General features: G+C 31.4%; 1 protein-coding gene across 1 annotated transcript in view; it reads right to left on the bottom strand.

The window, feature by feature from the left end:
* LOC129219053 (spectrin beta chain-like) overlaps positions 1-24,250 on the bottom strand; it is a 321,265-nt gene that overhangs the window by 7,016 nt on the left and 289,999 nt on the right. The window contains exons 59-72 of the mRNA XM_054853373.1: positions 22,001-22,131; positions 21,745-21,931; positions 21,485-21,667; positions 20,087-20,182; positions 19,873-20,007; positions 19,610-19,792; positions 18,681-18,872; positions 17,109-17,264; positions 14,614-14,831; positions 13,441-13,729; positions 11,111-11,290; positions 4,401-4,523; positions 2,196-2,931; positions 767-871 (exon numbers count right to left, since the gene is read on the bottom strand). Of these exons, the coding sequence (XP_054709348.1) occupies positions 767-871; positions 2,196-2,931; positions 4,401-4,523; positions 11,111-11,290; positions 13,441-13,729; positions 14,614-14,831; positions 17,109-17,264; positions 18,681-18,872; positions 19,610-19,792; positions 19,873-20,007; positions 20,087-20,182; positions 21,485-21,667; positions 21,745-21,931; positions 22,001-22,131 (2,914 nt within the window). The remainder of the gene's footprint in view (positions 1-766; positions 872-2,195; positions 2,932-4,400; positions 4,524-11,110; positions 11,291-13,440; positions 13,730-14,613; positions 14,832-17,108; positions 17,265-18,680; positions 18,873-19,609; positions 19,793-19,872; positions 20,008-20,086; positions 20,183-21,484; positions 21,668-21,744; positions 21,932-22,000; positions 22,132-24,250) is intronic.

Below are 24,250 nucleotides of genomic sequence, written 5' to 3'. Positions count from 1 at the left end.
CAAAAAATAAGTTTTTGAACCTAAGTGTGCAAATTTTCTACTATAGTGTATAAAATAATTCACTTTCATGATCGCACTTTTTTTTTTTAAATTTTTTGTAAAGGTTTCGTGTTTGCGATTACGGTAGCTATTGATAACTAATGCTTTTGCATTTGGTTAATATAACAGAAATTTGATTTATGAGTTCTTGCAGCCTTATTAGTCTTGCGTTTAATGGATTTCTAGATTTCACGATCAACTAACTATCCAAAAAAATCGCGAATCTGGTTTTCGGCGTTTCCCACACTTTTGAGACGTCACTTACGCCAAATGCCTTTAATTAGAGGCCATTCAATCAAATACTGCATTAGACTGCGACAATATTCATTTCCTTAGCTTTCAGTTGGAATAAAACACGAAAATTTCAGATTTACAAATGTACTTTTTAATTCAAGAAAATCTTTCGGAAATTTTGCCCCGCATAAAGGATAACCATTTGAAGTTAGTGTTTGCAACAGTTTCTCGTCAGTTATATGGTGTTTATTAAGAAATCGTTCATATTCTTTTGGTATTGCAGAAAAAATGCTTCATTTTTCAAAAATTGTCAAAATGGTGTATTTTTAAAAGATGGCGGGAAAATCGGGTAAAAGTTGCCGGTTTTCTGGTTTCCCGGTTTTTTGGTTCCCAGATAAAAGGTTCTGCACTGTAGTATGAACTAATTGTAAAAAGTCAGCAGTCCAAATGTTTTTCATAAGCAGTTAATCTTTATTCTCAGACTAAGTACTACTACCTCGAGGCGTAGGACCAGCCACAGAATAAAAGTAATCTTCTTCTTCTGAACTGTCTGAATGAACATCCTGCAAGGTGGAAATACTCGACTGCGAGGCTACAGCTGTTAAAAAGAAAGTTTTTATAGTTTTTAGTCACATAAGCCAGTGGTGCCCAACCTTCAAACCTGGGAAGCTGACGTCTGTATCGGAAATTACGATTACTCATATTATTACCAAGTTTGGAGCCAAATATTCAAAAATTTTCTGGAACCAGATGCAAACTTCATATTAATAAAACAAGTACTGATGAAAATAATTCTTGGTTTGTAATTTTCTTTCCTTTTCCCATGTTATTTTGAAACAAATTGAATAGTTCAAAATTTTACGAGTACTTTGACTTAATATGTGGTTTGGTCAGTCTGATAAACAAAGGTTGGGCACCTCTGATGTAAGCAATAACAATTATTTAATATATATTTGTCATTTACCATCTTTTTGTCATAAATTTCAATGAGAGAAGTACTAAGACACATTGTATAAAAATGGGATAAATCAAAAGTTCCCAAACCTTTTTGCTTAGCAACTTCTATTATTTAACCACTAAGCAACCCTTGAACTCATGTATGTACTCATAGAAATATGCACGCATACATATATATATATAACACATAGAGTTTGGCTCTGATACGTTGAGCCAAAACGATGACGATATTTACTTCTGTTTAGGATAATAGGGAGGGTAATTGGAGTCGAGTTGAGTTAGGTTCCTGTCATAGTAATTTTTTAAAGATATTCCAATTCAAATCTGCACCAATAACACGCTTCTTTTTCATTGAACTCCCCCAAAAACAAGTAAGTATTGTAAAAGTCATACCTCAACTAACCAAGGCCGCACTTCATGATGATTTATAACATAGTGACTGATACTTTAGAGAATGCAATTAAATTTGAAATGCAGTGTGAATGCAATAGTTTTACACTTGGGGGCATTAGTTCAATTTAATACAAAGAAAACAAAACAGTTGGTTACATTGGAGAAAATACAAACATCTCATTTTTTTAAAAATTATTTTGACATGTTAATAGGAAAAGTATATTTGATATAGTTTTGTGCACTTTATGCCTTGTTTAATAGAAATATTTTTTAGAAAATGCAGTTTTCTATTCAAACAGGAAACATTAGAATTTGTTCTCAATCTAAGTAAGCTAAATAATATTTCAGCTGAGGAGATGCACGAAGCGGTCCTTAAACTGCGATCATTAAGAGAAATATTTATTAAAATTTCACAAAAATGACACAACAAAAAAAGGAGTTAACCATACTGCTCTTTAGACGGAATAAAAGATGTGTGTGCAAATCAAAATGTTTTCAGGATTTGTATTCGATATGTACAATCATCTATGTACATATCCAGTACTAATAATTCTGCATACTTAATAAGTTACCTGTTTTATAACTGGATTGATTTGACAATGATGATCGATTGGAAGGTACATCATAACTCTCGCTTGAAGTTTTTCTTTCTGATTCTTCAAATGGAGACTCATACATTTTATCTTCTTCTGTTTCATCAGTTTCATCTTCTATCGAAACTCTGTCAGGAAGAGAATCTTTGAGTTGCTCACTTGGTGATAACTGTGATGTGTAGCATATTTTTTTAATCCACTCATCTCGTTTGATATCATTAGGAGCTTCAAAAAGGAATGAAGATCCATCAGAGATTTCGACCCGAAACACATACTTTTTCTTTTGGTAGTCTTTTGGTATCGTACATATTGCATTAAGGATATTCACAGGTGGTTTAGCAGCATTTTGTGCCATAAAAGTATTTTGATTTTTGAAAAAACATAACAATTGCCCACATAAAACAGTGTAATATGTCTTCCAAGACCTGTTCGTGGATCGTTTGCCCCTTGTTTGTAGTTCCTGCTTACGATCCAAGAAACCTTCGGCTGTAGTTGGTGGTACAGAGAATTTTTTCGGTGCAGCTGATACTCTTCTTTTAATGATAGGTGGTGGTGTTGATCTGCTCATGCTTAAAGAAAGGTCATTAAATGACCTTTTACTGTTTATGCGCTTAAAAAATTGCTCATCAGTAGGTACAGACACAGGGGTGAGGAATTCTTCATCTGATTCTATTCTTGACAATGCGTCAGTTTCAACTCTCAACCTTTTTCGTTCCTTAAACAAGAAAAAACACTTTAGATATAAATTTCTAACGAACAAAGTTGAAAAGAAGCAAGTATAAGTGAGCATAACTCAAAAGCAAAACTTCACAAGTTATTATGCTTCAATGGATTATATTTCAATATACTACTGTATATACGCAAATGTTTTTTAGTGAAATGAAATATTTTTAAAAATATTGTTTCAATCATAAATTATAACTTTAATTTATTTTTTGGTGCATTATCCGCATCATTAAAAGATTAGGAAGCATTCAAAAATTCCAAATTTTACTTCATGCTTCAAACGTTTTACTAAGTTTGTTTTTTTTTTTCAAAATTTTCCCCCAATTTGCAGTTTAATATACTATAATGTGATACATAATAAATATAAGAGGTTTACAGAATCTTTTATAACCAATGTTTATCCAAAGAAAACAAGTTTATCTTATAATGGCAACCTTTCTGCAATTTATTTTTGGATTACAATGAAGGAATTTAGTAGGAAAAACAGCTCCATCCATGATTTTTTAAAAAAAATTTTCATAATTTGAACAATCTTGGAAGATACTATTCTGCTTCAAGCGACTTGGATAGAATTGAACTTAATCTGGTCTAAACCCTTGTGAAAAAGTCAGTTTACACCAGAACCAGCTCAATCTGTGCTTTCATTGACAGGAACCTGTAAAGATAATTATCCTCCCCCATACATTATTAACTACATCTGTTGCCGGAAAAAAGAAAAACTCTTGCAGTTTTTAATCCCAAAATCTTTACTTCATTCTGAAAATGGGATACAAAAACATTTTCCTCTTAATAGTTGCTAAAACGGAGCATCATACCAAACACATTTCTGTCTCAATTTTCTTGCAATAGGGTTCCTTTCCGAGTCTCTTGGCAGGCTTGGCATACTTTTGCTTTAATTTTTTTTTGTAATTTTTGTCTATTTAACTAAGCATTTTCTTGATTATGACTGAATGTTCAGAATCACAATAACTAATACATAATAGTATGATACAATGAGTAATTAACTCAACCTTTCGATTTTACAGGCATGAAATTTAACTTAACAAAATTACAAGAATTTGGAACGGAAAACATGAAAGAGAAGAATAATTTATTTCAAAACAAGTTCAATCCAAGCTATTTTTATTCATAAATAACTAAATAACACTACTAATTTAAAAATGAAAATAAGAATGGAGATAAGCACCAATGTTTTTCATACGAAAAAATCTTTTAGGAAAAGTAAGTGGGCGGATCATGAAACCTTTTCGTCTATCTTGTAAAATTTATAAAAATGGATTGAGCTGTTTTGATACTACACCTTTCAAACATAGAAAATATAATTAACTGAACTTCAGCTGTGGAACTCCTTCCTTAACCAAAAATTTTTTCGTACTCCAAATCAGTTTCTATTATGGATGATGTATGTAACCTAAATCTGTTCAAAATTCTGGTACAGGTCAAATCTAACAAGTTTACCTCTAACAACTTATCTTCTTCTTTTCTTTTGATATCATCTAGTTTTTGTTGCTCTAACAACTTCTCTTGTACAATTTTTGCTTTTTGTTCTTCATCTCTTCTATGGGAAACTTCTTGTTCTAGCTGAAATTCATAAAAAAAAAAAAATGATTGAGTATACTTCTCACAGGCAGAATACATATTTCAATCTTGGATTCATAAAATAAAATTTTAAAATATCCTCAGTATTTCCTCTTGTACTGTAAGAAATGAAATGAAGAGTTAACTTCATAAACCCAATACCATTAAAACAATAAAGAGCAAATGGTGGAGCATTTTGGCTCAAAATGTTTCTTGTTGAGCACATATAGTAAAAGTATAACTAATGCAAAGTTAATTTCAAATTTTGTATCTCGTTAATTTTCTAATGTCAGATCTAGTCTAAATTCGATGTTAAATAACACTCAAAGTTATATATATATATATATATATAACATATTAAATATTAGTACTGACTTAAGATGGAAAAATGTAAATAAAGGTTTTTTTTTTTGAGTATACAACATGAGTACATTTCTCTTTCAACAATTAACTTTCTCAACTCAAATATTATTGCATTAGAGATAGAATATGTAGTTCTACAAAGTTTTATGTCTGTAGGGACAATAGCAGACTACGTGACTTTACATAATATTTCTCGTGCTTTTTCTCATTCACATCCCCTCAATCAGCTGTCTGTAACTAGGCAAACTTAACCTTACTGACTTGTTAGCTGGGACTACTACTGCAATGGGTATGATGAAATATGTTTTTCTACTATGAAGATGAAAAATCTTCTCTGAGAAATGAGTTAAACAAAATTTACTCTTTGGTCAACAAGTGGGACATCCCACGAATGCATTGTTGATCATTTTAATTTTACAGAGCACTAGGCTGCACTCTATGAGCAATAATAAAGTAATTATTTTCCTTTTAATCTAAACTCAAAGTTCCTAGTTCAATGTGCCATGACATACATAAATAAATCCTGAGGAAGAAGTAAATAATTCTTTAGTAGACATACACCCTATAACAAAAAAATCAACTCACACAAAAGGAATTATGAGAATAAAAAGAAATTTTACCTACGTAAGGAAAACATTGAGAAAGAAAGTGATTAAAAAATAAAAGCAAAATGATCATTTATTACTCGAAAAATCCAAAATAACTAGAGGCTTCAGTACCCTTCTCAGCCCTTTTCAGCCTGAATGTATGCAGCAAAACAGGTAAGCATTAGGGTGGTTCAAAAACACTTTTTTTTTCAGCTAGAGTCCAAGACACCCCCTAATTTTTTTACACTTTCTAATAGTGTTATGCTGTAAAAGTTTTAGCTTCGTACTCGAATTTTAAGACCATGCTCAATGACCCTTTAATATATCATTAGCGGTAGCAGAGAAAATGCCACAAATTGAGAAATATTTAATTTCCCCAGTCATTTTTTTGTAAATAACTTTTTTTTCCGCAATGTATATGCATATTTCTAGTGCATATTATATGTATCGTTTTTTCAGTTTGATGTATTTTTTTAAACCCCCCTCCCCATACTATTGAAGTTTGGGGAAGGATTGAGCACCCTCTTTCAGTTGAAATAGGAAGCTAAAATTCTTCCAAAATATTTCTTGCCACAAGTCTAAAAATATTGAGGGGTGTCCCGGTATATAGGAGACACTTTTTTTTTACATGTATTTTTGAACCACCCTAGTGAGCATTGAGGCATAAGTCTTGTACGATGTTCTATGTCATCTCCTGCCATAGTTACTGCAAACCTGCAATTAATTCAACAGGGTGGCGACAGGAACTGTGAAAAAAAGTTCCCTGACTTTTCCCTGATTTCCCTGATTAAGTTCACCAAATTTCCCTGATTTACGTTACTAATAATAATGGTTTTTTTCTTTGCTCTACTTGAAATCTATTGTATGTTTGTATAAAATGCAGTATTTTAAACGTTTTAAGTTGTGTAAAGTTGTTGAACTAAAGATATATTTTTAAAAGATGCTACTTTTTAAATAAAATGGTTTAAAAAAAACATATCAAGTCAATTTTTTGGGGGGGAAAACCCTACAAAACAGTACATTAAATTTTTCTACAACAGAAAGATTAGAGAAAATTAAAAAAAAATAAACCTTTACTTCCAGAAACCACTCAGCATAAGAATTAAACTATTAAAATTACTCTTAAAAACATATGTGTATTTATGATAGAACTAAAAATTAATTGAAATTATTTTGAACTAAGTTTTCAAACAGTATAATAATTGTTGCAAGAATAACAAGTAATAGTGAAAGAATAGAAGTAATGTAGTTATTCTTACACAACTAATTGACATATTTATGCAAAACAAATGAAACCATTTGACATCCATTCATAGGGAGCTTTTCTCTAATCAAGAACATAGGTTTTAATGAATGAAAACAGCATTTTAACAATGAAAAAATAAAGATATTTACTTAAATACAAGAGTTAACTCTATTTTAAATGATTTCAGTATGTAACGAAAAAAAATCTTAGATTGCTTTTGTAACAAACAACTTTGAAATGCAAGGAAAAAAAAGAAAAAGCAATTAGTTAATTTTAAAATATATAAAAGAAGAATACAACTTGGTTATAAAATTAAAGAATCATTTAAGTCTGAAGAAAAGAAAACCTTTAAAATCTGCAGTGACAACAAATAGTATAACGGCAAAAAACAAAGTTTTTTTAATTGAAAGTTCAATTTTAGCAATTAAATTTAAAATGCGAAAAAGTAATAACTTTTAAGATTTTAAGGTCTTAATTCAAAAACCAAAAATTTCTTCTTGAAATCGTGATTACAGTAGGATAATTACTTCGAGACAATGGAATAAAGGCAAAGGAGCTAAGGCATTAATGAAGGCTTCCTCTCTGCCTGTATGGTTGTTTATTTTAAGTAGCATTGAAAGCGTAAAAGGAAATTTCAAGCTAGGTAAAATAAACAACCTAACAGACAAAGAAGCAATCTTAGAAAGTTCATACTGTGGTTAATAAGCAAGATTCAATACTTTAGACGTTGAGGAAAAAAGATGCACAAATATGCGGCAGGTGTTTAATCCCACCTCATTTATTTTACTTTTTTTTTTGAACAGATAATTGGCGGAAAGGGCGTAGGGAATTAGAGTACTTAATTTTGTAAAACAAAAAAAATTTTTTTTCTTCATAAAATCAATTTTAACTGATTTTTTGTAATTTTTTTTCAAAATTCCCTGATATTTCCCTGACTTTTCCCTGATTAATAAAGTTCCATGACTTTTCCCTGATCTCCCTGATTTCCCTGATCTGTCGCCACCCTGTTCAATCAAACTCATAGACTATTCAACTACTATAAGGAACATTTATTTCAAATTGCCCCATACCTGGGCGTGGAATCACCTGGGAGATAAAACTGATATTAGAACACACTTTCAAAACATTTGAGCTCTTGACAAACCAAATCAACAAGTGTCGTTCAATGAGACTACATTTCTATGGTGATTCAGAAATTATAAACCAAGAAAATTGGTAAAGTATGGTCCCCCTTGTAAAGATGGTGTAACTTGAAATACATGCAGATGAAGGGAAAAAAAGAAACTGTCTTGTCAGTGTTAGAACTTTACTTATCGCTTTGACAACATATTATTAAATATAAATATTAAAACAGTTTAGCTTAGGCTAAAATTTGTATAATCAAAGAACAAGAGTACAATCAGACAGGATGGAAGACTGCTTTCTACTCTAAAAACAAGAACTTGGAGAGGCGGGAATTTTTTTCGTTGTAAACGAGAAGTAATGTTGCAAGCTTAGAAAGACAAGATAGAAGTGCGAATGTTCAGCACCATTCATTATGCCTTATTTTCAGATGCAGGTGCTACTGACCAACAAGGAGAAATACTATTCTGTAAAACTGATTATAATATATTCCTAAAAGGATCAGACTATTATAACTCTCATTTTGAGACTCATCTACTGCAGATAGTTCAAGGCTCACAATGTGTACAGGCAAACAGCATATATCAAAATGTAGCATAAACATATTTTCCTGTAAACAGCATCTTATTTGGTTGCATTGCAAATGGAGGAAAATAAAGAAAACAGAGCTGAGGCAGAATAAGAAAGAACTCCTATACCCCTAGATAACATCCTGTTGGGATGACTGACTGATAATCTAAGGTCACAAGCCCTACTTGGATTAGAAAAAAAAAAACTTAATAAAACAAAAAACCCCGACTGCCTAAAAACCAAAAAACTAAAAAGAAAAGGTATAAGCACATTAGTTTAAAATGTTACTAAGTACTACTGAATAACTACACCATTGAAAGTTTTATAATCGATACATAAGACATCACATAAATTCAAAAGCAGAATAGAAGGATCAGCAGTCGGGGGGCTCATTCCTTTTTGACCAATCAAAGAACATTGTAAAATTTGAATGGGCCCCAACTGTTGATCCTTCTATTCGGCTTTTGAATTTATGATTTGTCATACTTATGTGTGTATCAATTATAAAACTATTTCAATGGTGTAGTTGTTCAGTAGTACTGAATAACATTGTAAACTACTGGGCTTATATTTTTTTCTTTTCAGTTTTTTTTTTTTTTTTGGTTTTTACGCAGTCTGGGTTTTTTGTTTTTATTTAATAATTATTTTTTATTTTACACTTTTTAGTTAATTTCATTTGATTTAGTTATTATGATAATAAGATGGTAAATTTCGCAATCTTGTCATTTTAATGAGAGAGTTTATATTGTGAAGATTATTAAGTAACTTACGGTGGTTTAAACTATTGATTATTAGTCCCTCTAGGGACCAACTCGGCTAATGCTACATATGCTTGACCTTTAGCAAAAATGCGCAAACTTAAGTCAACCACAGATACATAAATAGCCTGTATAACTCCTGATGACGAGAACTCAGAATACATCGTCTGTCAAATCTTCCTCACAAAACTAAAAAAGCCCATCAAGAAAGTACACTTCATGAAACTCAGTCCCTTGAATCACGACAAGAAGAAATGCAACCTGTTAGAGATGAAAATCGAATTGGTAGACTTAGTAAACAAAAAAACTCATGCAGCAAAAACACTAGCATGCGACATGATCCCGAACTGACAATATGGCGACTGGTTGTTGATATGGAGAATTTTGATTACTGTCATGTGTTTATTGACACTCCCAAGGTTAGGACAAATTGATTGATGTAAGAATCGTCAAAATTGGCCAAGGCGTTTAGCCTCTACAATGCGACATAGGAACAAACATACATACATAGACTCATAAACACATTACCCTCCTTTGCGTCACGCAGACGCAGTTGAGTAAAAAAGAAGTATACTTAAAAAGCTGGTAAAGTTTGTGCAGCTCATAAGGACGGTTTTGTTTATTTGTAAGGATCTTCTTTGCTAGGTTTGATGTGTGCTCTAAGAAATACTTACCACATGCATCAGAAGTACTACGAGCACAGGATATTATATCACAAATGTTTATCAATTTATGTTGAAAAAAAACAGAAATATTAGGTTTAGTTCTTGCATGTAAAATATAGGTTTATAAATGCATATAAATGATCATTCTCAGAGGGGAAGGAGTCAACTCAAGAAGCAAGAAAACAATAATGTGTTAAGATATGAAAATCAAAGAAGTATTTTGTAATCTCTGTTGAATGAATATTAAGAGACAGCTTTTCTTATGGCTTCTTCCTAAGATAATATTTTGTACTAGAAATTTATTTTTATTAGATTAAGATAAACAATTTGCTACCACAGTATAATTATCGAATCTATATCAAAAAACCTCAAATTTTAGAAGTTTGTTTTAGAAAAATAAATCACTAACAGGCGTAATACAAACTTTTGTATCAGAAGCTGTGAAATGAGTTAAAAATAGACAAAGTGAAACACAGAAGCAATATTTTAGCATGTATAATTCTGTTTCAGATAGTTTTATGCCTCATCATTCAAATATGAATCCCACTTTCTGAAATATATATACAATTGTCTAAACACTGATTAACCAAAGCACAGGTTAGCTGACAGTACTTGATTTGTACACCAAATAAAGTTCAAACTTAACAGCCATTTTAACATTCTCAATCTACTTACAAATTCTGTGTTATTCGTAAAAAGTACAAAACAAAAAAAACAAAAAAGAAAAGTTTTATGTTCACTATCACCTTTGTTTCATGTTGTTCCTATGACACAAAAATGTTTTTTCCCCTCTCAAATGAATGGTTATTCAAAACATCAGCTATCTGAGCACCTCTAGTACTCAATTGTATCATAATGAATTTTAAGATCATTTCAATGTTCACTAAGAAGTATTTGGTAAAGAAACGGGACTAATGTGAAAGAACAGGACCTATAATTGCCCAGACAAGCATATATCAGATAAAGCATTTCAAGGTTATTGATAATCAGTTTCCTCGAAACTTTTGCACTTTTCAAGAATTTTTGAATTTGGATCAAGTCCAAATCATTAAACTCAAATTGCTTTTACAGTAATTCCTTTCAGTGTATAGCATTGAACATTTATGCTTTAAAGAAAATATCTACTAAGTTTGAGAATTTAGAGTTTTTTGTAAATTGTTCCAGCTAGCCACTTCTCCTCACCTAAAAATAGTTCTACTAACGTAGGTAAATTTCCGTCAAAATGTGAACTGTAGTGAGTTATAAAATCATGTGAGAAGCAATATAATAAATAACATACCTTAGTTGATTCAATGAGTTCTTCAAACTTGTTTTCATACAATTGTATCATTTTCTCAAATTGGTCATGTTTTCTCAGAAGATATTCAACTTCTTCAATCGATTCTCCATCTTCATGTGCAAGATTATGTTCTTTACTTTGCAACCATGCTTCTAACTCCTTCAGTTTTTTCTTAAACAACTAAAAACATAGAAATAGCTTGTAAAAATTTTATGTTTCCTTGAATAGAACACAATAATTAATCTTAAAACTGCTTATCACATTTCTAGCAACAGAATATTTTAGATGATGACTTTGATTTTATAGAAAAAATCATAATCGAACTAAAGTTGACAAGGGCCATTGACTGCAACTAAATTAGGAATATAATCACACAGAAAAACTCAACAGCTGCATATACCAAAAAAAAACAATATAATAAAAAAAATTATTGCTTTATGTATTTTTTTTCATAGCACCATTTCTGTGCATGGGCGGAGCTAGATTTTTTTTTCAGGGGTGGGGGGAGGGTTAGCTTCAAACATTACTCACACACCCACACACATACATATACATAGTACATGTATATATCTATCAGGAAACACTTCTATAACTATTAGCAAATTTCTTCCACCAATATTATGTTTTGAAGCTTGAAGAGTTATGCAACAATGGAGTGTTCTATAACTCCACTAGCACATGTTAATAAATGCAAATGACTGAAAGGTCTTGAATTTTTGACAGTGGAATCAGGAAAACATTTTTATTAATGTATTACCTACATTGACAATATCAATCAAATACTTTTGTGCGCTTTTAAAATCAGTTGTACTTTGATATCATTTGATTGAGTTCTGGCGAAGTTAAGAGCAGTTGATTTTTCAAAAACAATTAAAACTTTACCAATAATTCATTTTTTTTTCACACTCCAGCTGTTGAAACAGTTATAAAACCGGTAAGTGAGTCGGTAGATGGGTATTTAGGGAAGAGGCTAGATGTGAATTTATATGAAAAACTTTATACTAGTGATCACCAATTCCAAAACAGAGTCCTAAGTCTAACCTCAAACCTTAATCGAAAAGTAGAAATCTTTTTAAAATCATATAGTGATTGTAAATATAAATGCATTGTAAATATGTAAAAAAAAAACATGTCTGGGAGGATTGGAAGAGCAGAATGGAACACGAAATGTAGCCACCCCCTTCCTGTGGTGGGTTCTAGGCTGTAACTGTAATAAAATATAATTGCATTTCCAACTAAAAGCTGCATAGTGTACATTCATTGCAAATATATATATATATATATATATATATATATATATATATATATATATATATATATATATATATATATATATATATATATATATATATATATATATATATATATATATAATATAGGGCTATAAAAGAATTTTTTTGCAGTTTGCAAAAAGAGCAGTAAAAGGTACATTTTCGGTATATTTCACAAAAGTTTATGGCTTATAAGCGAACTAAAAACTGTAAAGAATGTAAATAATTTTACAGATATATGAAAAGAGTTAAAAAGAAGCATTTGAATGGTATTCGAATAAAAATTTCAAGCATTTATATGTTCATAAAAATTTTGAGAATTGATCATTTTTTCCCATTTTTGGAGAAGTTCTAGCCTCAGTAGAGGTCTCAAGGAGTTCTTCAAACTTGATAATATTTCATATGTGCTTTGTACTCACGAATAGGTAACTCTTGGTGGATACTTCAAGATTTCAAATTTCATTTTTTTCGATCAACACTTCTAAAAACATGACAGTTAATATGCAAAAATCATTAATGTAGCAAAATAGCAATTTAACTTTTGTGTTCATTGTACATTTTGCTCCTACAAACTAACAGTGATTCAATATTTACTTTGGAGATAAGTTATTTCAATAAATTGTGCCCTTATTGATCAATTTTCAAATTTACATATCTGAAAGAAGATAGCTGGATAGATGTTTGTTTTCCTGAGTAACAATGCTCTTAATTTCATGAATGGTGCTTTTAGATTACAGTACAGACTCTTAATGGGTAATTTGTGTCAAACTTTTTGTAATTAATAAAAATACTGCTTTATATAATGCTATCCAGGGAAGGCAAAGGGCAGTATCAGCAAACTTTTCATTTTTTTTTACATTTTTGTCATTTATTGTGCTTTAACTTTATTGTACTAGCTTGCTTATTTGGTTTCCAATGAAAATAAAGCAGGAAAAGAAAATCAAATTCCAACATTTAACTATTGTTGATATGAAATCAAAAACAAGTTTCTTCAAAAATCTCAAAACCTCATTTCTGCAGATGCTGCACTTTACCTTCCTTTGGTAGTATGCATCTTACCTGTAGGTCTAAACATTGTTCATATAATTTTCTCCTTTCTTCCCAGACTCGTTGGAGTTCTTCTAAAGAAGACTTTGAAGAGTTAATTTTTGCACGAATATCATCTGCCATAAAATGCCCCCTATCAATAATGTCATTTCCACGTATTTCAAAATGACGGAAAGATCGAGTCTGAGCATCAATTTCTGTTTTATAGCCATCGAGCTGTGCTATGAGATTTTCACAATCGGAAACATCACCAGGCATCTCATTGTTCGTAATCAGAGCAGACATTTCTTGAGTCCAAGCACTAAAAGAAAAATAGTCAAAGTTTGTCTTCAAGAAGCAAATTCAAATAATAAGGAGTTTGTCTCTGCAAGATAAACATAAATGTGAATGAGTTTTATTTCAAAATGAAATATTTAATAAAAGTGTGCTTTTATGTGTATAATACAGGCAGGGGCGGATACACAGACCCCCTCCCCTAAACCATTGACTATATTAATCGCCCTCATTGTGATCAAGCACTTAAATGTAAACGATTTCAATAATTTTTTCGATCCATTAATATTACTTCTTTCCATTGCTTGTGAAATTGATAAGCAACGTTTATGCTCTACTATGTGCCTTATTCCTGGTCGATTTGGTGCTTTTTATCTGCACCCAAGCAGTTTGAGAAAGTTTTAACACCCAAAACATTAGGTTTGTTCATGGGGGGGGGAGATTCTTCACGACTACGTGAAAAGTGTGAGAAATGCCGAATCTTTTTTACACTGAAGGTCTGGTGAATGTGTTAAGTTTTTCGGCAAATGTCTAAAAACTTGTTCTTTCATTTAATATTTTTCACTCTTTCAAAATTTATAGGCATTTCTACACTGTTTTCTTCATGATTTAAGATACTTTACTTTTTTTTATAGCAATTTGAATTTTATAAACGATTGGCAAATAGCGTTATTATAGTGATCCAGAAAACCGGGAAATTCCGATATCCGGAATAGCGCTGATCCTGAGTATCTCATATTATTGGTTTTCTACTATAATATCACAATACATGCTAATTTTAGATAAAATACACAACAATTATAACTCACATCCAAATCTAGTGATTATAGTCCCCCCAAAACTGGGAAACATGCAAACTTAGTTCAGGACAATCAGAAAGTAGCATAATTTTATGGCACATGAGCAACTTACTGAAAATCCCTTGCTTCATCAAAGTATGACTGTAGTTGTTCTGCCTGAAGAAGTTTCTCTCTTCTTACAGATGCTTTTTCTTTGCATTTTTGCCAAGAATAAGTTACCATATTGAGCTTATCTTGAAGTGCTTCTTTATTGTCTGGAAATTGAGATGACAAAGTCTCCATTTCTTGCTCCAATGCTTGTACTTGTTCCTCAATAGCTTTCAGATCACCCTAAAGAAATAGATTTCCAATATTTAATTGAAACTAAAACTATGTAGTCAAATCAAAATTTTACTAGACGAATCAAGATATGTTATTAAAAACAAATGTTATCTACAACTATATAAATGAATGAAAAATAACCCAAAAGCTATTTTAAAAATGAACTTGGGAATAGAGAATGAAGTGCTAGAAGGGTATTTTTGGAAGGAACATTTCACAGCAAGAACAAATTGCAGGACATTTTTAAATAATAAGTTTTATTTAAACCAACAAAAATTTTTACTACCTGTCATCAAAACTAACAGCAACTTTTGTCTTCTTCTTTTTAATTGTAAAGATACTAGTAGGAAATTTTTTTGTAAATTTACACTAAATGGCACTGAAGTTAGCATGTACAATATTTTAATGTGCTTCAGAAATAGATAAGTGATTTTCATTGATACAATAAATAAGAACTAAACTTATGGCTCTGTTTATGCTCTTTGAACGTTTAACAGGCCATAGAGGAAAACTTCATTTCAACATTTTTGCTAACTTGCTAAACATATATAAATATTTAATGAACAACTAAATCGATCAGTAATAGGTAGGAATTGGAGTTCAACTTTGATAGTTTGATGGTAATGGTATTTAAGAAAACATGTTGGTTGCTATTAGTAATAATAAATCATTTGTGAAGCATTTCAGTAAAACACTATTCTTAAGTTGCTATAAAAAGAATTATTGTTCAGCCTTTACGCAAAAAAGTTAACACTAGAATTATGACGATTTTTTTTATACCTAGAAATACGGTGGGGGTCATTTTGACCCCTGAGAAGAAATTAGCATAGTTTCCTACGTAATGTTAAATATTTTTAAAAAATAGTTTAAAATAAACATATTTATAATAAATACAGTTTATTTAAAGAATACAGAGATTTTCAGTGTACATAATAAAATATTTAAAAAAAGTATAAAATGCCCTTCAAAAACCAGTGCTGTTTCAGTTGCATTTCAGAAGCTAGCGGCGAATGGTTCCTTTTATATACAAAAACATTATAAATGCTTAAGGTTCTTAAAATGATGTATTCTAAGAGACATTTTTGAGTTTCTGCACTGTTTTATCATAACTAAATGTATTTTCAGTTCTTTTTTTCTGAGAAGGGTCAAAATGACACCTACCCGCAATTTTAGTTGTAACCCTTTAGTTTGGCTTTAAAAGAATTACAATTTTCTTGAAAACTTTTTATTATTACACAGCACGATTATTTAGGAAAAGTCAAGGAAGGATTAAGCTTTTTGCGGAAATACTGAGGAGTAATTAGCAAAAAAATTTGATTGGGGTCAAAATGACCCCTCCCGTAATTCTAGTGTTAAGTAAAGTCTTCCTGTTAAACATAAATACTGAGCCACTTTCTCTACCACATCCCACCTTTGAAGTTTTTGGTCATAGGATTATCACTCTGAAGCAGGCATATACCCAGAAGGTAGACATAGCTACAGCTATTCCCTCTCAAGTGTTTGTCAAATGACTCAGAAATGATGATAGATCATGTGACAATAACCTTATTGACTGTCCTACATAAGAGCAGCTGGAGCTCTTGTCCCTTACTTTGGTAGCTCTTAGTACAAAGATTGATTCTTCAAATCTTATGTCAATTATCAAATAAAAGTAATGTGCCATCAACTCCCCCATGCAGTGTTTAGTTCTTTAATGTGTATGGGGGTGGAATGCTGGCCATGGGTCATACACCATTTGCATTAAGTGTGGGGGTCTAAATGGGAGTCAAACTAGTAGTGAGTATCCCTTTTTGTTGAGTTGGCCATTATGATATTTTTATGACTCCATTTTTTACAAGTTATTTCTAATGGCATGAAACTGTTGCCACCTTGCAAATATTGATAAGAATCCTATGTAATTCCCAGTTACACTTTCTGCAAATGGTACTTTTATAATTTACAAATCCCCAACTAGGATAGTTTTAATAAATTTATATTTTAAGAAAAGTGTATTTGTATGAAATTTACTCAGAAAAACTAGATAATACTTTGTTTGACACATAATGAAGACTCAGAGCAACGGTAAGACATCTAATCCAAGAGTTGACAGTAAGATATCCTATTGGTGTTCAAAGGCGACAATATTTGGATTTGAATTATCCAGTTGCCGGTATGAATGCATATATTTTTATAATTAATTAATTAAAGCAGCAAAATATTAATCACACTGTTAATTGGATCTTTAAAATGAACAATTTGGTAGCACATTGAGAATGAAAGCTAATAAGAAAAATATTTTATGCTTACTTCTAATGTTTCATGATGTCCGAGTAATGTTTTTATACTTTCTAGGTCATGACCATAATCTTCTGAAGAATGTGCAATGTCTTTTTCATAAATCCAACCCACGGTTTCATCTACACTTTTGTTGAAAGTATGTATAAGTTTGGCTTTTTCTAGAACCTATAAAATGGTTCCGTTTTTAGTGTTATACATAAGCACTCTAGGAAAATAGTACAAGCACAGTCTAAATAAACATGCTAGCCACCCACTCACATCTACCAGAATTCAGTTTAAGCAGGGTTTTTATTAAAAGTAGGGGAACATAGGCCAAAGTGAAATAGCGGGGCAAGTGAAATGGTGAAATATTTACTCTGCTTTTAGCTCCACCTATCTGGTGTTATTTTAACTAAGTGGTACCATATGTAGTCTATTCCAGTCAAGAAAAAAATACCGCCGAAGATTAAAGCAGTTGGTAATACAGCCAATTTTTAAAAAATTGATACTCAAATTGTAATATTTTGCTGTTAGTCAAAAATTATTTTTGTTACTATAAAATGATAAAGTTCTTGCTATTAACATTTTAAATATAAATTGAGACCTCCTAATATTCAATGCAGTGTAATATTGGTTAATATTAAGCTAATTTGTATTTTAAATGAATTGTACAATTAGTCAAGTACATGAGGGGCAAAGTGGAATGGGGCATGAAATAGTTTGTTTCATTTACTCACTCAATTATTTAATATAAATCATTTATGTTTTCATTTATTAATTAATTCATTTACATTCCTTTATTAGTAAATCACCTATATATTTATTCATTCATCACTTATTTTCTTATTCATTCATTCCTTTACTCGCTCATTTATTTTTCTTCATGTATTAATTGATTTATTCATTTAATTATGCGTTTATTGTTTCATTATCTTTCCATTTCTTCATTCAACCTTTTAGTTATTGATTCTTTTGATCAAAAATATATTTTATAATCGAATAGAAAATATTTCATTTAGAAAAATGTTTTATTTTTCACTTTGCCCCATGAAAAAAAGTGAAAATTTTCCACTTTTTCTATAAACTCAAATTTACTGTCAAAAATAAAAAATACTGTTTCAAACGCAAGTTTTACTATAAAATACAATGTTCTTTCTTTATGTACTGCAATTTTCAAAATAAATTTCCGATTTGTTCATTCCGAAATAACTCAGTCATCTTAACCATTTCACTTTGCCCCACATTTTCCTACCTATGAAAAGAAGTTAGCACTGCAAACTCACTTATGTGCAGAAAACAATTTATAATTATTTGAGCAAGCTAGTCATAACTAAAGGTCACAATGCTGACATAAAATGCATTCAGCTTTTTTCACTAATATAATATTATTATTGAACTGTAGGTATTTTAGATAACCCTTTATTGCAAGCATTTGCATTGTATTGAAAAAAAATATTACAGAAAGTCGTAACTTTGGAAGCAAATGATTGATGCTTTTTTCCACAGGAAAAAGTCTTTTCAGTGCTGAAATCAGAAATAATAAAGACATTCAGCCAGTCACTTTAGAGCAAAATAAAGAATGATACTAAAAGTTTTACGTACTTTGTACCGGTAATCTGCCGCTTCATTGCATTGCATCCAAGTTGTCTGTAGTTCTTGTAAAAGCTCTTTTATGCTTTGAGATTCTGAATGCCCTTCTGCAATAAGAGATTCTGCTGTTTGTTGTAAAACTGTCACGTTGATTTCGTGTGCATGTAACTTGTTGCGGAAGACATCAAATTTTTGTAGTAAGGACTGTATGTAAAAATTGATATTGCGGTTAAAATTGTAAGACTTAATTAAAAATTGTAATGCTTGATGAAAATTGTTTTACTCTAAAATCTAAATGACATCATGCTTTAAAAGTTGCTTATTCTTAGACAAATCATTTATGGGAGTTGTACAGAAAAATAGAGATTATATGAATAAAGATCTAGTTTATGTATAAAATATGCTTTTGCCGATTTAAGTGCAAATAACTATTTCAGCTTTTACTTCATTTTAAAGAATATTGCTTCTTCAGAATTTATTTTTTACTTTACATTTTATAATAACTTTACATATGAATATGCTTTTACATTCTCTATTCTCAAAATCTGCTTAAAATGGATGTTTTGAATGGTTAGTTACTACAGACCTTTTCTTCATGAGTAATTTGAAGGCAAATAGTTAAGTACACTTTTAAACGTAGAAATGCCACTAAAATGCAAGAATTTTTTTCATTAAAAAAATAGAAGTTCTATTTATAGTTTTATTTATTATTAATTTCAATACATTATAAAACTTTAAACATTGATTTTTTTTTCATTTGGGAGTTCCCTTTGATGCAAATAAATAGAAATATGTTTTAATAATTCAGAAAGTTCCATTTTTATGACATTTCAATTCTATTATTGTGTAACTTAGGTTATAATATATGCATTTTTTTAATTGCTGAACTGATAGTTAAAAGGATACTATAATATACAAGAATATGTAAACTTAATTTTTACCTCAACGTGTTCAACATCATTGCCTTGATCAGATGAATTTGCAACATTTAATATTGTATTAATCTGAGATAGTTCTTCTTTAACTTCTTTTTCAAATAAATAATAGTCTTCTTTTTCCCGTAGAACAGCTGTCTGCTTCAGAACTATCTCTCGGATCATTTCAAAATGATCATTTAATTCTTCCTAAAAGTAATTTAAAATGGTCTTCATAGTGCACAAATGAATGACACTAAGCATAAACAAATGGTTTAATTATATATTACCTGTTTCTTTTCAATATTTTCACTATCAAAATGTCCCCTGGAAGACAAATTTGCACTGAATTCTTGCAAAGAAAGGATGTTGTGACGATATCCATCAATTGATGCTTCTACCGCTTTTAACTTTTTTTGAACAGCCTAAAAGCAACAAATATATTGCAATCTTTCCTACAAATTCATACAATAAGTAAGAGACAGAAATAAAATAATAGCTTACTTGAACTGAATAGATATCCCGCTCAGGGTCATATCCTGCTATCAGAGCTAGTTTTCCTTTTATCCACATTTCTGCTTGAGCAACTTCAAAGAAGTACTGTCAAAAGTATATATTAAATTTTTCGGTAAAAAGAATCAAATTATATACAAGTACAAGTTTTCATATCAGCTCATATGGTTTTTATTTATAAAAATAGAGGTTTATTTGTATGCGCGTGCGTGTGTGTCCTTTTACAAATTTAGTTTATGTCGCATTTTTGCCAAATATGGCTCAGATGTTCTTTGATGCTCAGGAATTCACATTGAGTAGTTTTGTGTCCCATGGGAGCACTATTTTTCCTTATACAAATCCACATAAATCTCAATACAAGCTCCACAAGACTTTGAGAAGATGAGTTTTAAAGCCAGTTTTGAGTTTTGCAATGTAGCAGAAATACTGAAGTGCTTTTCCACAGAAATTTCCACATCATACAGTAATGTGTTATATAAACTAACATTAACAATCTTAATTTGCAATGGATCAATTTGAATCTGCTTAAAAAGTTCTACCACTCAGGGGTAAAACTGATCGGATAAAAGTGCTTCAAGCAAGCAGAGGCGGATACAAGGGTCATGAACCCCCTTAAACTGTCAACAATATTATCTGTTCACACCGTGTTGAAACGTTTTATGAGAAACGATTTCTGTAATCTTTTCAATTCTTTAACGATTTCTAAAAATAAATATTTGAAATATTACTTCTTTTCATTGCTTATGAAATTAGTATCGTTTATGCTCTACTAATGCCTTATTCCAGGCTAATTTGGTGGATTTTATTGACAAGGAACAGGTGCGCTGTCAAAAGAGTCTAAGAAAACGGTTGTTCCAATTCATCAAAACATGAATGTTTTGAGATTATTAATGCTTTGCAGTTTAAGAAAAACATTATCTAAGCTGTTTTCTTACAGAAGAAGAATTTTAAATAACTGTTGTTGACTAATAACCATTCGCAATGTATCTATGTTGCATTATTCAAAGTGTTAAATTATGTCTATCAAGACTTTTGATGTCTATAAACAATCAATCAAAACTTTCTCTAACCAAAACCTAGGAATTTTTAATTAATAAAACTACAGAATTCCAGGATTCATTAATTTAAAATACTCGAAACTCCATGGTACTCCCATGAAAGTTTCATTACTGGTTATAGACTTTCGGATAAATGTAACTCATTGAAGCAAACTAATTGATACATTTTTACATAAGAAACATCATTGTTTGCTCAAATATTACTTTCATGCTGAGTGCAAAATAAGGGCTGCACTAAGCCCCATAAAATAATGCTGCTAAGCTTTTTTTCAACATCAAATTTGAATTTTCATGTACAAAGTTTTTTATAAATTCAAAATGAGAAACTGACCGTCTGAGCTTCCAATGCATCAGCCAATCTCAGTCGCCTCAGACTTATTGAATCTTTCAATTGTTGAAGTCTTTCTTCTAAATATTTCACCTTAGCCTCTGCTGTAGAATCATCTGACCTTCTTCCTCTTTCAATCACAGAAAAAATGAGCCTTTCTCGAGATTGCATTTCAGTTTCTAGAGCCTACAAATATATCATTGGAATGTTAGATATTTAAAAAGGAGAAGACATATGTAATTTTATATAGACAAAGTATTCACTTGTAACTCTTTTTGTAGTGCTTGAACTGTCAACAGATCATCAAAATAGTCATCTGAATCACAAACTGCTGTATTCTCTTCAATCCAAGAAAGCTCATCATTGATATCAGTGTCTAGCCTAGCTAAGAAGAGTGCCTCATGTAGTTTCATTTCTCTTTCTTGGACAGCATTTTCCACCGCATGCAGTCTGGAAAATTTGATTATCAGTAACTAATTTTAGGCAAATTACATCAAATAGAGATTTAAGAAAGCATACCTTTGAACAGCATTCTTGAAGTTGGACAATATTTCATCTGTAGGAAGGTGTGTAGATTTTTGAAAATTTTCGGCAAAAGTGTTTAACATTTTAAAGTTTTCTGCATATTCTTCAACTTCTTTTTGAATTTCCTGAAATAAAACAGCATTTTTTAGTTTGAAATATAATATTACTGAATGATTTCATCTGTTAGTTGTAAAAGGTTAAGTCAGTTTCACAGTTAAAGGAAGTAAGTAACATGGTAGCATACATTAGCCGTGTTCACAACACACTTTTCGACCCGGTAAATCCTCGCTCTGGCTCCGCAAAAAACCGATTGAAAAATTCCCCGTTTCTATGTAAAAAGAGGTCTTAAATTGTGCCACAGAAAGCGGTTTTTACCCAGCATCTTTAGCGGCTAGTAGACGAACTTGTTTTGCATAATGCATTCTGGATAAAATTTCGCTTTGCTCTCAGAAGCAAGCAGGAGGAGAAAAAATCCATATACCCCACAAATAACCCGAATGTGGTGAAAAGCAGGTTTTTCCAAGGTCGAAAGTGTCCATGGAAATGGCCCTATTGTGTGTACATTCAGAGTTGAAAGGAGAAATATATCAACAGAAGTTCATTTAACTATTTTATGAGATTACTTAGTTAAGCCATCATTTTTTTTTAAATTGAATCATTTTACACATGAGGCAGCGAGAAGCAAAGGGATGTAAGTGGCAAAATTAAAAATTTGGAGATAAACAGAACAAATAGTAAGAGAACCTCTCCTCTGCCTTGGGGCAAGAGATAGTACTAGTAGCCCTGGTAGGTGCTGTTGTACAGCATGATTTAGGAAAAAAAAAACAATGAAAGCCTACTTAGGACGTTATCTTTAAATGTATTTTACTCAAAACTTGAAAATGTCCACTTCCCTTTGCTTCTCACTGCATCACATGTGGAATAAGATTAACATGTTATTGGAAGTAAAATTCAAATATTTTTAAAACAACTAGATTACTCCAGTTAGTGAATATTAGAAAAATTTAGCATGAAGGGGATGCATCTTCACAGAACATCTAGTTAAGTGAAAAACAAATTCTTGTTTATTGTTAACTCTCCATTAATAATGACGACAAAGATGCACTGAACTTGAAGTTTTGGAAAGGGGAAATTCTCAATTTACCAAATGAAATTCCAAATTTTTCTGTATGACAAAATATGATCATGCACACTGGCGAAATAAATTGTGAGAATTTGTATATTTTAATTTTCTTACTGTTATCTTGCAGCAATCGGTTAAATTCACATCAGAACAGTAAAAATGAATAACCACTAACATTTAGATGATGGAATGAGGTGGCGAAGTGTGGGAGGCTAGAGGCAGGCCAATCGCAGGTCCAGATATGCAGAGAGTTAACCTACAGAAACAGTTGCAGGACACCGGATCTATCGGAAGAAAGCCTGGGCAAGGTCCTCAAAGAGCTACGGCAGAGAAGATCACCATTTGTCCATTTTAGCGAGGGAGGGGTGCTCATCTCCTCTAAGGGCAAGGCACAACCCATCAAATCGTGGAGACTCCCCCCCCAATATGAGAAAAATACTCCTAAAAACATCCCCTAAAAATTTCAATGGCGCCCACTAGGTGGGCATCCCTGTAGCGAGGCATAACAGAAGGCCTACAGCTTCTTAGCTCTCCTGGCACCTGTGTGCAGTCACAGGAACCTATGTAACAGCAGGAGATCCAGCCAGAATTCTTGTAGTCTTTTTTTCTTAACAAATGTGTGCATATATCGTCGCCTCAAAGTGGTATTCCTGCAATCAGTACTGTTTGTTCTGAGGCGACTGTCTAGAACTTCTGATTTAAGAGGAAGCCGATGTGAACCAACCATAAGTATAATATTAACTCCAAAGTAAAGGGGGCCCAGGGGTTTCTCCCCCGTAAAACTTTCGAATTTGTAGTCTTAAAAATGCATTTTTGGCAATCTTCGGTAATGTTAGGAGAGAAGAGGTTCAATGGCGCTCTCATGTCTATTTTTCGATATTGTAGCAATAAGAATGCAGTTTTAGAGGATCTTTGATGATGTTAGAAGGGGGAGAGAATTGAGGGCCCATCCAAGGAAATTTTTCCAATTTGTAATCGTAGAAATGCATTTTAACTGTCTTTAGTAATATTAAGGGCTCGGGTGTGATACTCCCCTTGCCCATTTTTTTGAAATTGAAACCTTAAAAATGCAAAAATTATCTCCAATAATGTTAAGAAGAGGAAGGTTCGGGGTTTCTCTG

The sequence above is a fragment of the Uloborus diversus genome, chromosome 3 (assembly GCF_026930045.1).
Source record: "Uloborus diversus isolate 005 chromosome 3, Udiv.v.3.1, whole genome shotgun sequence".
NCBI lineage: Eukaryota > Metazoa > Arthropoda > Arachnida > Araneae > Uloboridae > Uloborus > Uloborus diversus.
This window is presented reverse-complemented; position numbering and strand designations above follow the sequence as displayed.